The sequence below is a fragment of the Suillus subaureus genome (assembly GCF_016647635.1).
Source record: "Suillus subaureus strain MN1 chromosome Unknown BJ212scaffold_1, whole genome shotgun sequence".
Taxonomy (NCBI): Eukaryota; Fungi; Basidiomycota; class Agaricomycetes; order Boletales; family Suillaceae; genus Suillus; species Suillus subaureus.
Genome location: NW_024538557.1, coordinates 2,205,302 through 2,218,534, shown reverse-complemented (window position 1 = coordinate 2,218,534; position 13,233 = coordinate 2,205,302). Strand labels below are relative to the sequence as shown.

At 49.4% G+C, this 13,233-nt stretch overlaps 5 protein-coding genes across 5 annotated transcripts; 3 read left to right on the top strand and 2 right to left on the bottom strand.

The window, feature by feature from the left end:
• Positions 1-207: 207 nt before the first annotated feature.
• BJ212DRAFT_1474672 (uncharacterized protein) lies at positions 208-753 on the bottom strand (the record flags this gene model as incomplete). Its single annotated transcript, XM_041339132.1, has 1 exon — positions 208-753. One exon carries the CDS (start codon positions 751-753, stop codon positions 208-210), a length of 546 nt encoding a protein of 181 aa, XP_041200370.1.
• A 335-nt stretch (positions 754-1,088) lies between these two features.
• On the top strand, positions 1,089-6,020 carry BJ212DRAFT_1443515 (uncharacterized protein; the record flags this gene model as incomplete). Its single annotated transcript, XM_041337839.1, has 9 exons — positions 1,089-1,367; positions 1,417-1,485; positions 1,538-1,723; positions 1,776-2,683; positions 2,732-4,357; positions 4,410-4,422; positions 4,506-5,005; positions 5,069-5,285; positions 5,337-6,020. 9 exons carry the CDS (start codon positions 1,089-1,091, stop codon positions 6,018-6,020), a joined length of 4,482 nt encoding a protein of 1,493 aa, XP_041200369.1.
• Positions 6,021-6,086: 66 nt separating this feature from the next.
• On the bottom strand, positions 6,087-6,836 carry BJ212DRAFT_1443514 (uncharacterized protein; the record flags this gene model as incomplete). Its single annotated transcript, XM_041337838.1, has 6 exons — positions 6,087-6,178; positions 6,226-6,447; positions 6,479-6,517; positions 6,569-6,659; positions 6,724-6,733; positions 6,784-6,836. The coding sequence occupies 6 exons, from the start codon at positions 6,834-6,836 to the stop codon at positions 6,087-6,089; spliced, it is 507 nt and encodes a 168-aa protein (XP_041200368.1).
• A 712-nt stretch (positions 6,837-7,548) lies between these two features.
• On the top strand, positions 7,549-8,756 carry BJ212DRAFT_1202772 (uncharacterized protein; the record flags this gene model as incomplete). Its single annotated transcript, XM_041329103.1, has 7 exons — positions 7,549-7,646; positions 7,732-7,839; positions 7,963-8,005; positions 8,062-8,082; positions 8,158-8,189; positions 8,252-8,395; positions 8,597-8,756. Coding segments are annotated over 7 exons (606 nt in total), but the record flags the coding sequence as incomplete, so codon positions are not given.
• Positions 8,757-10,344: 1,588 nt separating this feature from the next.
• Positions 10,345-11,544, top strand: BJ212DRAFT_1312856 (uncharacterized protein; the record flags this gene model as incomplete). Its single annotated transcript, XM_041334068.1, has 3 exons — positions 10,345-10,411; positions 10,463-10,731; positions 10,792-11,544. Coding segments are annotated over 3 exons (909 nt in total), but the record flags the coding sequence as incomplete, so codon positions are not given.
• Positions 11,545-13,233: the final 1,689 nt, after the last annotated feature.

Sequence of the window (13,233 nt, the reverse complement as noted above, 5' to 3'; positions counted from 1 at the left end):
AGTATTACTGAGCACAACACTGAAAACCTAATTAATCGCAGACAAGTAGAGGTCCTGGTACGAATTATTTGCATGAAAGATCAAACCATCACATTAATCCACCGTAAAAGGTCTTGAAGAAATTAATGTAAGCCTGGACCAGAAGGCACGGTACTGCCCGTACTTCTTCTCCACCGCCGCGGCCACTTCAAGTTGTTACCAATATTATTACTGCCCTTCTCCGAGGCAACTCTTGGCCTGTGCTCTGGCATCACTTCCTACCAGCTGCTCCTGACCATCCATTGGCCTGATATCAAGAACGATATCATGTTGGATAGGCTCCACCTGGTTCATGAGCCCGTTTCTCTCTCTCACGCGCTGCCATAGGTTTCTAGTAGTGCTTTTCACGAACTTCCCCAAGGTAACAAGCGGATCCTCAAGCAGTGGGTCTGCAGCAGGGTCGCTGGTCCACAAAGACCGTCCTTGCTGGCGACTTTCACGCGCGGGGCGTCTTCTCCGCGAACGGGCCGCCACTCCGAGCGGCAATTTCGAGCGCTTTCGGTTAGGGTCTGGTGATGGAAGTGGTGCAAATCTGACAGTTGGTACGCGCCCAAGCGAAAAGCATGTACATGTTGAATGAGAGGGGTTTGATGGATTAAAGTTTGTAATGATGGGGAAAATCAATGATGACTCGGAGTCAGGGGATGGGGTATGCTCGGACGAGAGCTTGGTCGCCACTTCATGGGTATCATCGAGGCGGGCGGCGACGGACATGACAGACTCTGGAGAAAAGAGCGTAGGGTGTTCAAAGAATGTGATGAGTCTCCGAGAAATTTAATCGAGACGAAAGCGCCTGGTACACTGCAGCCTAGTTAACTGGCAGCTTCAGATGGAGGATTAGAGCAAAAAGGTTGAAAAATGATTTATTATTAGTATATTCCTCGCATCTTGGTAACAGTTATGGCGTGGTCACTGCTTGACAATCAGCAGCCGACTCTTTGACGTCTAACTCGGAGCTAAGCGCGTGGTAACCGCTTTAGGCTGCACCTTCTGCCAGGAGTTTTTGTTTAGCATTCTGAATCTGTACCGCGGAGAAACAACCGAATGTCATGAGCACAGTCCGGAGGAGATCCAATACTGCACAATCAGTCCTTCGCAATCTCCCTGGACCGCCTCCGCAACATTTGAAGCTCGGAGATGTCAAAGTCCTCAATTCATGGGTACACGACCAGAAGGAGTCATCCACCGCCATATTGAATCAAACATGGTGGCCCGGTGTGGCAGAGGGAGACATGCTACAAGTCTCGGGTTGCAACACAGGGAATGCTACTGCTGGGTATCTATTCATGGTTCCAAAGGACGAAGGCTGCCCGAAACCCGCATTACAGGTGCCTGTTCTGCATCGGTCACCGTGAAGTCGCGCTCAGACAGGCCTAGATTTCACTTCCAAAGAATGTCGCAGACGCATTTGGGATAAAGAACAATGGCGAGGTGACCGTAACGAAAGTAATCGTATTCTTGGCAATTTCGGTTACAGACATGCTCATAATTGAGGCAGGTGGACAAGCAGCAGTACTGCGCAGACTATATCGAGTTCACATTCCAAGACCAATACCTTGGTCGAAATGAAATGTGGAGACTAGCCGAACACCTTGTAGGGCAGTGTGTATTTGTCGACCAGGAAATATCCTTCATAAGCGTGATCGCCGCCAAGATACAATCCATTTATGTCAAGGGTCGAAAAGTAGGTGTATGGCCTTTCGCTTCCCTGTTATTCTCAAAAGATGCTTTCACAGGTATCTGCAGGATACGTTACTGCCACTACCAAAGCGATATACCGGTCTCTCTCTGCGAAAGTGACAATCTTTATTCAAGTCTGCCGTGAACTCTGGGAATTTGCGGGAGATGGTGAACGCTACAATGAGAAAATCGTACACTCGTTTCTCCCTGCCTTGTTTACAAGGTGGCGCGAGGCTGGCACGAATCACACAGTGACCATCGTGCTTATCTCGAGGGTGTATTACGATGACTCCGAAAAAGAGTATGCCGCAGGGCCTCTAAGACTTGATGAAGATGGTCGACGGTATAAGGATTTTTACAAGGTTATTACTGACTTGGAAGTCATCCATGACTGGAAACCTACGCTTGTAGGACTCAAAGTGTCCTTCTGGGACTTCCAAAGGGACATCTTACTCGCCCATCACTACCACCGAGCCACTGTCGAATCTACAGCACCAGAGCAAGCCAGACTCGTTGGTCAGCTATCGGATGCGCATGATGGTCCTATTCTGGAGGCTCTCAACTTGGGTCTTAACCCAAACGAAACGCACTACATCGATCGCTCACTGTCAAACACTGGAGCGTCAACCATCCTCATCACCCCTGGTACAGGCTATTACAAAGTGTCTAAGCAATTGCTCCGATTAACCACAACCCGCATGCTCGACCAGGGTTTCGGCTTGGATCTCGTATCATTAGCAAAACGTCCTTTACACCAGACTCCTATATTCGCTTTCAAGGGATACGAGCCACGCTTAGATAAGGACGGGAAGAACGGTGGCCGAGCCCTAGATCCGCTCTGGGGAGGTGATGAAGACCCAGATGAATCCAGGAGATTGGAGAAGACTACGTTCTGGTGGGAGCCATTCTGGATAGGTGTTTCCTTCTGGGATGGGCAGATGGATCTTCCTTTTCGCGAGGATAGGTCTGTTGTTCGAGCTCGATCCTTCACCTTAACTGATGATATTCTCAGGTTCGTTGCCAGAGCAAAAATGCACGAGATACAGATGCTCGGGCTGCTCGAGCACGACGTCCTTTCTGGCATAGAGGTCCCTTACCTCCCAGAGTTAAGTGACCCATACGCCACGCCGCCACGAGACAGCTTTTCGGAAGATGGCCATTTTCCCACACAAGCAGATGCTGATCAAGCCGATATGGATGTGTTCGTCTTGAAGAAAGAGTCCCGACCCGTCACCAGCACGCGCACTTCATATGGCTCTTCTACGGGTGGGACTATTATGGCTTCGTCTTATCGTTCATCGACCATGAGTGAGAGACGCGGGCTGGCATCACAACGCAGTTCTATCGCGTCCATGCGTATAGCACCAATTGAAGAGAGCCCCAGAAAGATCATCATGGATCTACCTCCTGAAGGCAATGATTTTGGGCTACTACCCTCCGTGACCGGACTCAGCACATCTCCTTCGCAGTCCTCCATACGTTCAGTGAGAACCAACGCGTCTGTCACAACCAATAATGGAAGTGACCCGCAATCGCGCAATGCGAGCTCTTCCCGTCTTGCTAAAATTGCAACCTCTTGGTTTTACAATCCCTTCCAAAGAAGCTCGGGTGACTCTCAGACACCTTCGATTCCTACTTCACCAGTCACAGTTCCCACATCTCCCCCCACTCCAAGCATGCGTGTCCCGATCGCATCAAATCTCTCCGCTACACCTTCTGCCTCGCTTTCCCGCTCACCTCAGCCAATGGCCATATTACATGGTGCATCTGGTCGATCGGCTCTGAGCAGGATGTATGAGGAAGAAAGCATTCTTCCACATCGAAGCTCCTTGAATCGGCATTCACCGATGAATACCCCTCCCCGTGATGAAAGCACGTTTGGGAAGAAGCGCAATACAACACTAAATTCGTTCAACCTGCCCTTCTTGTCGTCCTCCCCGATCCCGACTTGTCGTACCAATCCCTCGCGACCCCAATCTACAGTCTCGTACGCACAGTCTTCACTTGCCAGACGCTGGCAGCATGTGTTTCCTACACCCACGTACAAGCACGAGGTGAAATGGAAGTCTATGGTCACTCCAGCGTGTCTTCCGCTCACCATGGACCACTTCCCGAGCAATTCGGAGCTAGAACTGTCATATGATGTATTTTCGTATGACTTTGTAGTCGATCCGACGGAGATGCGTTCTTTCCTCGTGAAGCCGCCTTCTGTTCAGGGGAACACCGAGGAAGTGCGACGTGCATGGGCACTCACTGTAATGCGTGGTATGGTCGCTGTTCGACTTGCACAAGGGTTCCAGTTTGTCTTGCGACCGCGTAAAACGGGCGACAGTGAAGATCACACGACCATGCGGCGGACGAAATCTTTCATGGGCGAAGACGATGCATCCCCAAAGCCGACTGGGGCAGCGGAAGTTCTCAGGACCACCAATCTGCCTGTTTACTTGAGCATGAGCAATGAGATTCATCGGATATCTTATACTGGCGAGGTGATCCAGGTGAGGCGGTATGTAAGAAGGATGCCGCCGACCCAACCCTTTGAGTACGAGTGTCTTATCTGGCCTAAGCTCGGGGTGGGGTATACGGAGTTGCCGACGCAGTTCGTCTCACATGGGCTGGAAAATTTCGGCTGGAACAGGTCTGTTTTTTGTGCTTGTGGACGATGTCATGGTGCTAATTTCTTATCCTAGATTGGATATGTTGGTTGCTGGCTATGAACACCAATTTAATGAATCTTGCGATACTGGCGAACTCGATTCGTAGTTATACCGTCCGATGTCCCTGAGGGTAACGTGGGTCCCTCTGGAGAGAAGCTCAATGAGGAGGAAATTCGGCTTATGGGAATCGACAAGCTTGCTGAAATATTCACAAAATTGCGGTGGCAACCTCCGGATGAGCGTGGTTCGCCCGTTGCACCCGTACGCTTTCTTCCTACGACACTCGGCCCTGCACACTCTGTCCTGGACGAGTCGCTAATGGCACAGCTGGACGAAATACATGCAGCAGGACCTCTGAAGAAGAAAATGCAGAGCACCAGAGAAATCGCAGACACCCCTCTTTCGTTGATTGCGAAACTCATGCGTGAAGAGGATGGCGTACCGATCAAGTTTCATCAGTGGCATGGAGCAAAGTATCCTGATTCTTTCACTGGGTTTGACTTTGTTTCGTGGCTTGTGCGCGAGTTTCGGGATGTATCGTCAAGGGAGCAAGGTGCTGAATGTGGGGCGAGGCTCCTCGAACAAGGGTTGTTCTCTCATTGCCGAGGACGCCACGGCTTACTTGACGGGTAAGTTCCTTGGATGGTTCATACTGCATTATGATGTTGAATTCATTTGTCATTCCGCCACAGGCACTACTTCTACCAGCTAAATGGTGAATATGCCACCGTCAGCACCCCGAGAGGAGGATGGATCAAAACATCTCGTTACATTAACAGCGATGAGGTCAGCATTACTAGACCAGGCGGATATTACCCGTCCAGTTTCAGTAGACCTTGTGGAGTTAGGCGGAATAGGAAGTGCCTGATCCTGAGTCAAACTATGGTGGTAGACATTGACCCTACCAAGGTACGCAAAGTTGTGCCCTGAGTTCCCTGAACCAACCTTATTTATACACAGAGGAGCGACCAGGCTGAATCGGTAGTTCTTCACCACGATATCATCCAAAACCCTGGGACAGTCTTTCATTTCGAGCTGCAATGGATCGGATCTACTGCGCGTTGCATTGAAGACTCGCTCCGGCAATGGAGTCGGGCGATTGAGAGGTACGGCCTTAAATTGGTCGAGGCCTATGTCATGGAAATTAGCGACATACGAGAACGCAATGCGTTCCAGTCTTGCTTCCCTTTGCGTTTGGTAATACCGCCACCCATAGTTCCAGGCCTTGAGAAACGGGTACCTGAAGGAACGCACACAACGCATTACTTCGAATATGCCATTCTCAAACGCTTTGACTTTGTCCTCGATGTGGAAGCTACCAACTTATACCCGAAGGATGTGGACGTCTCCTACTCTTACCGCCGAGCACCTTTCAAACATTCGCAATTTGTGCATCGGTCTGGTGTCGCGTTTGTGCAGGTTATAGGTGGTTCGCAGGGACTGCTTTTCCTGACCAACCGTTTGTTGGGTCCAGGTCGCATGGGCAGTGCAATGAAGAGTAAGGAGCAGAAACCTGAAACTGTAGCGGAAGGGATTCGGATAAAGATGCAGGAGTTCTGCTCGGACGAAGCTGTATTGACACAGTTTTATGATGAGGAGCTGGCTGCTCTTGGGCCGGACGACCCTCCACCACTTAGTATATGATGTGTTTGGTGTATTATAATGGAGGTAGTAGTTTGTGAGCGAGCATCCGCGAAATACGTCTACGATTTATGAGACATCATGAGCGCTGACTATCATATCTCGACCGTTAGACCGTATAGATCGTTGCGCCATGTCGCGTGACAAACATTTTCGCATATCTGTCAGGTATCAGTATGGTCCAAAGCACCAGTGAAGGCATACGCACCAAACGCGTCTTCCTCGTCTCGTCCACCCTTCCCTACCCCCAGATTACCATAGTATTCTCTTACTCGTCGGTATACGCTATATCCCATACCCTCGTACATTTTGATGGCCAGTGCGTTGTTACAGCGCACATAAAGATCCACAAAGTACCCTTTGTATATCTCGTCCGAAGCAAATTCGAGTCGCTGGCACATATTGCGTGCTAGTGAAAGACGGCGATACTCTGGAGCGACGGAGATGGCTGTGATATGTACCATGCCACTCCGTTTGTGCACCTTCAGCCTTTCCGAGAACTTTCAAAATGTGATTTGTGGTGATTGAGGACATGAGGGTGAATCACGCACTGTAGCCTTGTAATCGGCCTCTTGGACTTTCTTGGGTGAAACAGAGGTCTGACCACCTTTGAAGGTAAGTTAGATAGAAGGTGATACCGTACTGTTGAAAACATGAGTTAAATCCATGATCGAAGGTGTGAGGGACTTGCAGTCTCTGTCCAGACGTCTAAATTACTGAATTGACTTGAGTACGTGAGGGGAGGTTTGAAATATAGCAAGCTTACATGTTGTTGAATCTGAACAGATCATTCGCTTTGAAGGGCCTGAGGACGCTCATCGTGATGAGGTTTATCTTGAGAGTCACTGTGGAGTAGTAAGGAAGCGGGTTATTGACAGCTGACGTACATACAGTAGTAAGCGTTTACTAAGTAATCCGAACTCAGCCTTCGATGTGAGTATAGGTACTTGTCAGCACGGTACCGAAATATACACTAGTATTTGCTAACGCTCCCGGACCAGTAATTAGAAAGAAGCTCTTATATCACTTAGTCACCGCTTCAATAAGCACTTTGCACTGGGATTCTCAGTGTGAATTTAAGCTGACTGATTAAAGCTAATAATTAGCATACTTGTGATGCGCATCATAGACACATAGTGCTCTAATACAACCGAAGAACCGTGACGCCGCCTTCTAAGATTATTCTCAGCTTCTCCCGCAAATTATGCATTAATATCTCAAGTCAGATCTACATGCATCGTCTTCGAATCTACCTTCAAAGAAGATGAAGTAAGTATCCCAATTCGTGTCAATAGCCTTGGTTCCTAATAACGACAAACACCTGCCAGCAGTGCACGGAGTCCTAGCAAATTCTCCACTCAACCACTCACACACCTACCCAAGACCCCAGGGCCCTTCGCTGCAGCTGGCTCGATTTCCGACATTTCCAATGTATCAACAGTTCCCCGCTGCATCATCCAACGATTATGGCCAAATGATAATGTCTGCGCCTGCTGCAGGCCCCAGCACCGTAGCACCACATGCAACTACTACCGCCCCACCACAAGTGACACCAAAGCCGCAGCCGCTTGTGGCGACTGGTAATTGGACGACTGAGCTCGTCCAACTTGCCAAGACAGCTGAACTCAAGTGAGTTATACGCGTCATTAAACTCGATTGGGCTCCCTATTACCCCAACATCGTGATAGTGTGATACTGAACCAGTTGTGCGCAGAAAACATTCCCTGACGCTGCAACTCCATACCGCTAATATAGTTGCTGCCCATAATACCCTCGAACAAAAGGATAAGACAATTCAGGATATCAAAGAGCAAAAAAACCGGTATGAATCACCTTTTCAATCATTACGCCAATCTATCGCGCAATCTATCATGACCGTGGCTGATTCACCCATTTTTGATGTCTCATGTATTGCTGACAGTGATTGCTAATCGTCATCTGGCAGATTGGATAGCGAACGTGCACGGTTACTTAACGCACTCGCAGAGGTATGCATTCTGTCACTTACCTTATGTTATCATTCTGATAGCAGTTGTTCTGACAGATAAATGCAGACCGTGACAAGGTGCGTTTGATTGTCGGTATTAAACGTGCCATTTAAGGATATTGCTCACATGCCATCTTTCACCTTTCCTCAAAGGTGGATCTCCTCGAAGCATCCATCACACGGGAGTACGTACTCTTCCCACGTCTCTATTCCCCCGTAATCCGTCCTAATCCACTCGACTGTGTAGATGTGCGGATCTGAGGCAACAAATCCAAACCCTCCAAGAAGGTGAATATGCTATCGCAAAAGCGGATGTTGATCGCTTGCGGGCCGAGCTCGGTCAGCCCCCGCTCCCCCCACTCCAAACTAAGCTTGATGAGAAGACGTCTCAGTAAGTCCAAGTTCCTCCCGGCAGTGGTTTTAGGGAACTTCTGGCCGGTTTGGGCGTGTGCGTCGCAGCATGTTTTCGCCGATCGGCGTCCCGCCACAGGAGTCTGTCGCACGGCGGGTTCGGCTGCTCTTCCTGCGCATTATAAAGCGGCGCCTTGCGTATTCGTGGGCGTGTGCTAACTACCCGCTATTCCCTAAACAGGTATTTGCGTGATCGTCGCGTGAATGGCGAGAAGCGCACTGTGAGCGACAGTCAACCAGATCAGCCTAACACGACGAAACGTCCACGAGGTCGGCCCAAGGGCAGCAAAAACCGTGGTGGCAAAGCAGGTGGCAACGCACCTAGCGGAAGTGCGAGTACTAGCGGCAGTGCTGTAGCTGGTGGCGCGGCATGATTGACCAGTGACATGTGACGATGTACGCGATTTGGTATGTGATAGCTTGGCGAGCGTGAATGAAGGAAAATCGTTTTGCGAGCCACATACTTATGAGCCTGTTTTGAGTTTTCTTCGGTCGATTGATGCAGGCTTGAGTGATTTGGGGCTCGATGCAGGGACGGACGTTGTGGGTTCTATATGGATACCTGTGGATACAAGCTGTACTAGCATCACACATCACAAATTACTTTATTGAACTCCGTAACTGATCGATGATCTGCTCCCCTGTGATGCTGTGTCGAAGACCTTATTCGTAATGATTTGAACGGCTATCTTTGTGCCTTGGTGCGAGCGCTGGAATCATTCTCTTAACGACCACGCTAGGTGGTTCAGGATGACTCCGCATTAGAATCGACTTTATCCATGACTACGAATGACTATTACGCATGCATAAGTCCGACTGAGATACCGGGACGGCCGAGAGCATTCGTGTGCAACGCACATGTCAATGAACGGAGCCTATAAATCACCGCACTTGATGGACATACGGATCCCCTTGGCCTTGATTGTGATCAGGCCAAACGTTCCTGTGGAAGCTACTTGAATTACCCCTTGGTTTAGTATACTTATATATCGGAAGACGCCACACGCCCATTGACATGGGATCGCTGTACGCATGCTCAGATACCGTGACTCGTCACAGGGTGTACATGGACCAACGATGTGTACATCCGACTCGAAAGGGAAGAAGCCTAGATATGATACATAGTACGATCTCGTATGGGCAAGTGGAGTCATCTTCCCCGCAACAATCGCGGCTTATCGTCGATAGATGTATGATATTGCCCCTTCTGCACGGAACCCGTGTCAGCATGACTAGACTTGTCTTCTACCGTCCCGGCCAGTACCCGACATGTCCGACTCATTTCTGGTGTGCTAAATTGATACTGTTCGAGTGGCGGGAAATTATGACTTATTATAAGCACTTGGACAGAAGATTCCATATTAGCGTTATACAGTGCGCTTAACCCGGTTAAATCTTGTACCAGTCCGAGACAGAAGCTGAGCTCACTGTTCGGATTGCATACTATGGTCCCATCGGAACGTTACACTGGCTGCAGCCGGCGGCAACAAGTGTCTTCACGCTCGTATCGGCTAATGACACTGCGAGCGTTACGGTGCTGTGCCGCGCTTTGCCGAATTTAACATTAAAACCTGATTTGGAAGGATTTAGTAATTACAAGCCCTTTAACGGCGGAGGTGATTCGTGTTCATTCACCGACGCCGAGTCATCACAGCAGTGAATTGGCAGTGAAAAGCCGAAATCGATTATGCATACTCCGGCCCTTCCTTTCTAATCGCTCATGTCACTTGTCCCTTTTCGTAAGTAACCGATCCGGCTCTCTTGCTGTTCCTCCCATCCGGTGTCCCTTTATATACCACGCAATCCATCCAACATGAATACCCCAGAACTGTCTCCGCTTAGGCTTTCTCTGCCATCATCATATACTCTAGACAGTCATGGTCTCCTCCTTCACTTCTTCTTCTCCAATCCACAAGGCAAGCCTTGTAGACCCTGCTCTACACTTCACCTGCTCTCTTGGAGCTCATCGAAATAAAGCTATCGCGACCCGTTATCGGTATGTCATCGTCTGCTTTCCATGTCTTATTCATCTTAACAAAGTTCATAGAATATGTCGTTGATTGTGTAGTAGACACTGTCAACTATGCTATGGGTCGTCCATCATCATCTCGTCGTGGCCGCAGCATGTCTCGCCACCCAGAGCACACAAAATTCACTACATTCGTCTCCAATGTCCTCACTCGAGCAGAAGTCACCATTCCTACACTTCTCGTCTCCTTGGTTTACATCAATCGTGCCAAACCTCACTTGCAAATCGCTCTAGAGGAGTGGGCGTGCGAGCGCGTCTTTCTCGGCGCCGTAATGGTTGCCAGCAAGGTACATTAACTTTACTTCCCATGCCACCAACCCAGCCCCTGACTGATTCGTTCATGACAGTTTTCAAATGATTCCACACTTAAAAATGTTCACTGGGCGCTCTGCACCGGCGTATTCGGGAAGCGTGATGTGGGCCGAATTGAACGAGAATTCCTCGATGTTCTTGATTTTGATTTGTCAATTACCGAGGATGACATTCTAAGCCACCACGATAGCTTGTCTTCAGTCGCTCTTCCTTCCCACGACTTTCGCAGGCTCGCAGACTACTCTCCATCCCACGCGCGCTCCCAATACCACCGTTCACACCATGTTAATTGTCCAGATTTGGATCCCTCTAGCCCCCACTCTTCATCTTCTGAGAGCTCGCCTCAGCCACTTACTCCCGAGGCTGTGGCAAACTCTTCATTCAATCCTGTTGTCAAGTCGCATCACGACGCTATGGAACTTGTAATTCCTCCCCCACCACCACCAAAGAAGTCGCATCATTCTTCATCTACACTCGACCTGCTACGCTCATTCCCTCTTCCCGTACCTCATTCAAATTCACGTTCTCAGCCTGCTACTTCCTACAAGCCGCACAACCGTTATTCGCATTTCCCTTTTAAGAATCCAATTATGCCAGTCGCTGCATAGATATCTTTCTCCAACACAACGTCTTAATTCGTTCAGTGGTGTTCTTTTCTCTTCTTCTTCGTAACGTTATTATGTGGTGTCGCTATATTTTCAAGACTTATTCCACAACAGCCTCGTGCTCAAAAGCTTATCGTCATACATACAGTACTATCGCCAAATACTATCGTTTATCTGCTCCAAGCACATGTTGACCAGATCTGAGACATCCGCTGGCTCCACTCGATGCATCACCGTGAATCTGCCACGTTGCAATTGAGTATTATTGCGTGCAAATCATACTAATAAGAATGCTTTCGCGTCAGTTCCACATGCATCACTCATTGACGGTAAGCGCTAACGCCCGGTACCCGGCTTCTCGAACACAAGGCTCGCATAACGCAAGTATCACTTGGTCGGGTGCGAGCCGCACAGGGCCGTCGCAAGCTAACCGGGACCCACCCATATTACAACGCGAGGACCGTGTCACAAGAACTTCCATAACCACTGGTGAATGAATGAAACAATCCTATGAACGCGGATGTCGTGCGAGAACGACAAACTCTACATGTGGCCTTGTATTTACTTATAGCAGTCATACTTTTACATCATCTGGCTTACACGATGCGTCTACGGTCCGGGTATGACGAAAAAGGAACTTGTGCTCGTTTCACCGGCCAGTTTAGTTTCGACTTCTAGGCTATCATATGCATGATGGCATGGTCAGGTGTTGAACCACACTCATCTGACGGAATCGTATACCCAAGTCCTAAAGCTTCTTTCTCACGAGGAGAATCACGGATATGATCAAAGGCCCAGGATGCACGACAATATTAATCGGGCACACGCTGAGCCCGCGAGTCAATCATATGTACTATGTAGGCCTGCGGCATCTCAGGAACAACCCTAACCGCAAATCTCCCGAAATCAATGGTCCTGCCTAGTCGGAGAATCGTTCGTCACATGTAGGCTTGGCTTGCGTTTTTCTTGGGTGGGTTGGGGGTGTGACCTAATAATTTTGACAAGTGATTGGATGCGAGTGCCTGAGACCGTTTATGGGCGTCCGACATCAGTGGGAGAGGTTTGTCATCTAGATGACTGCATCACTGACTTCTGGTGGGTGACGTCGCAGCAGCGTGTATACGTACGGTCCTCGACTGATACTGCGGGAGGCAGCACGAGTTTCGTTGGTCCACACGAAGGCGCCCGCACTGCATGGCCGATTGGCCTGGCTGGGTACTATTTTTCTATTACGAGCAGTTAACTGATAAGCAGTAATTATAGATCGCGCGATTGACGCTGCGGCTCGAGTCTCGGTTATTCGACGCAGCGGTTTATTCACTTGAGATTTGCAGGTTCTAGACACTGGATCCGGTCAACGACTCATGGGCGCCTGGGCGTTCCGATTGTGGGAGAAGTTTGTCATGTGTCGTTTGTCGTGGGCCGGCGTGACCGTGCACAGTCCTTGACTGCCGCTGCGGGAGCATATTACTGAATGCTGTCGAAGCAGCGCTTAGAGTTTCCTATATAGCGCACAACAGCGCCCGAGCCTTCCAACGGATGATCGCCTCCAATCCTGTATGTTCTGGCCGGAATGCCAAATACGCATATTACGAGCAGATGCCTGATAAGCGGCATGTCTCAACCGGGGTTGTCAGGGTGTGCCCTTTGCGTACATTTTGTTCAAACCGTTTAAGGGATCCATAAGGGATGATGGCACGCTATAATGGGCTGAGACTCAACGACTTCGCCACGCGTAACGATTCTCATTCCGCAGTGGTGACTGCGACTAGTGGCTGATTGTCCTCCTAAGTTTGTTTCGTATTTGCTGTTGGCTGTCAATGACATGGACGGGCGGCATTACTACTAGTATGGCCAAATAGATAATCTGTC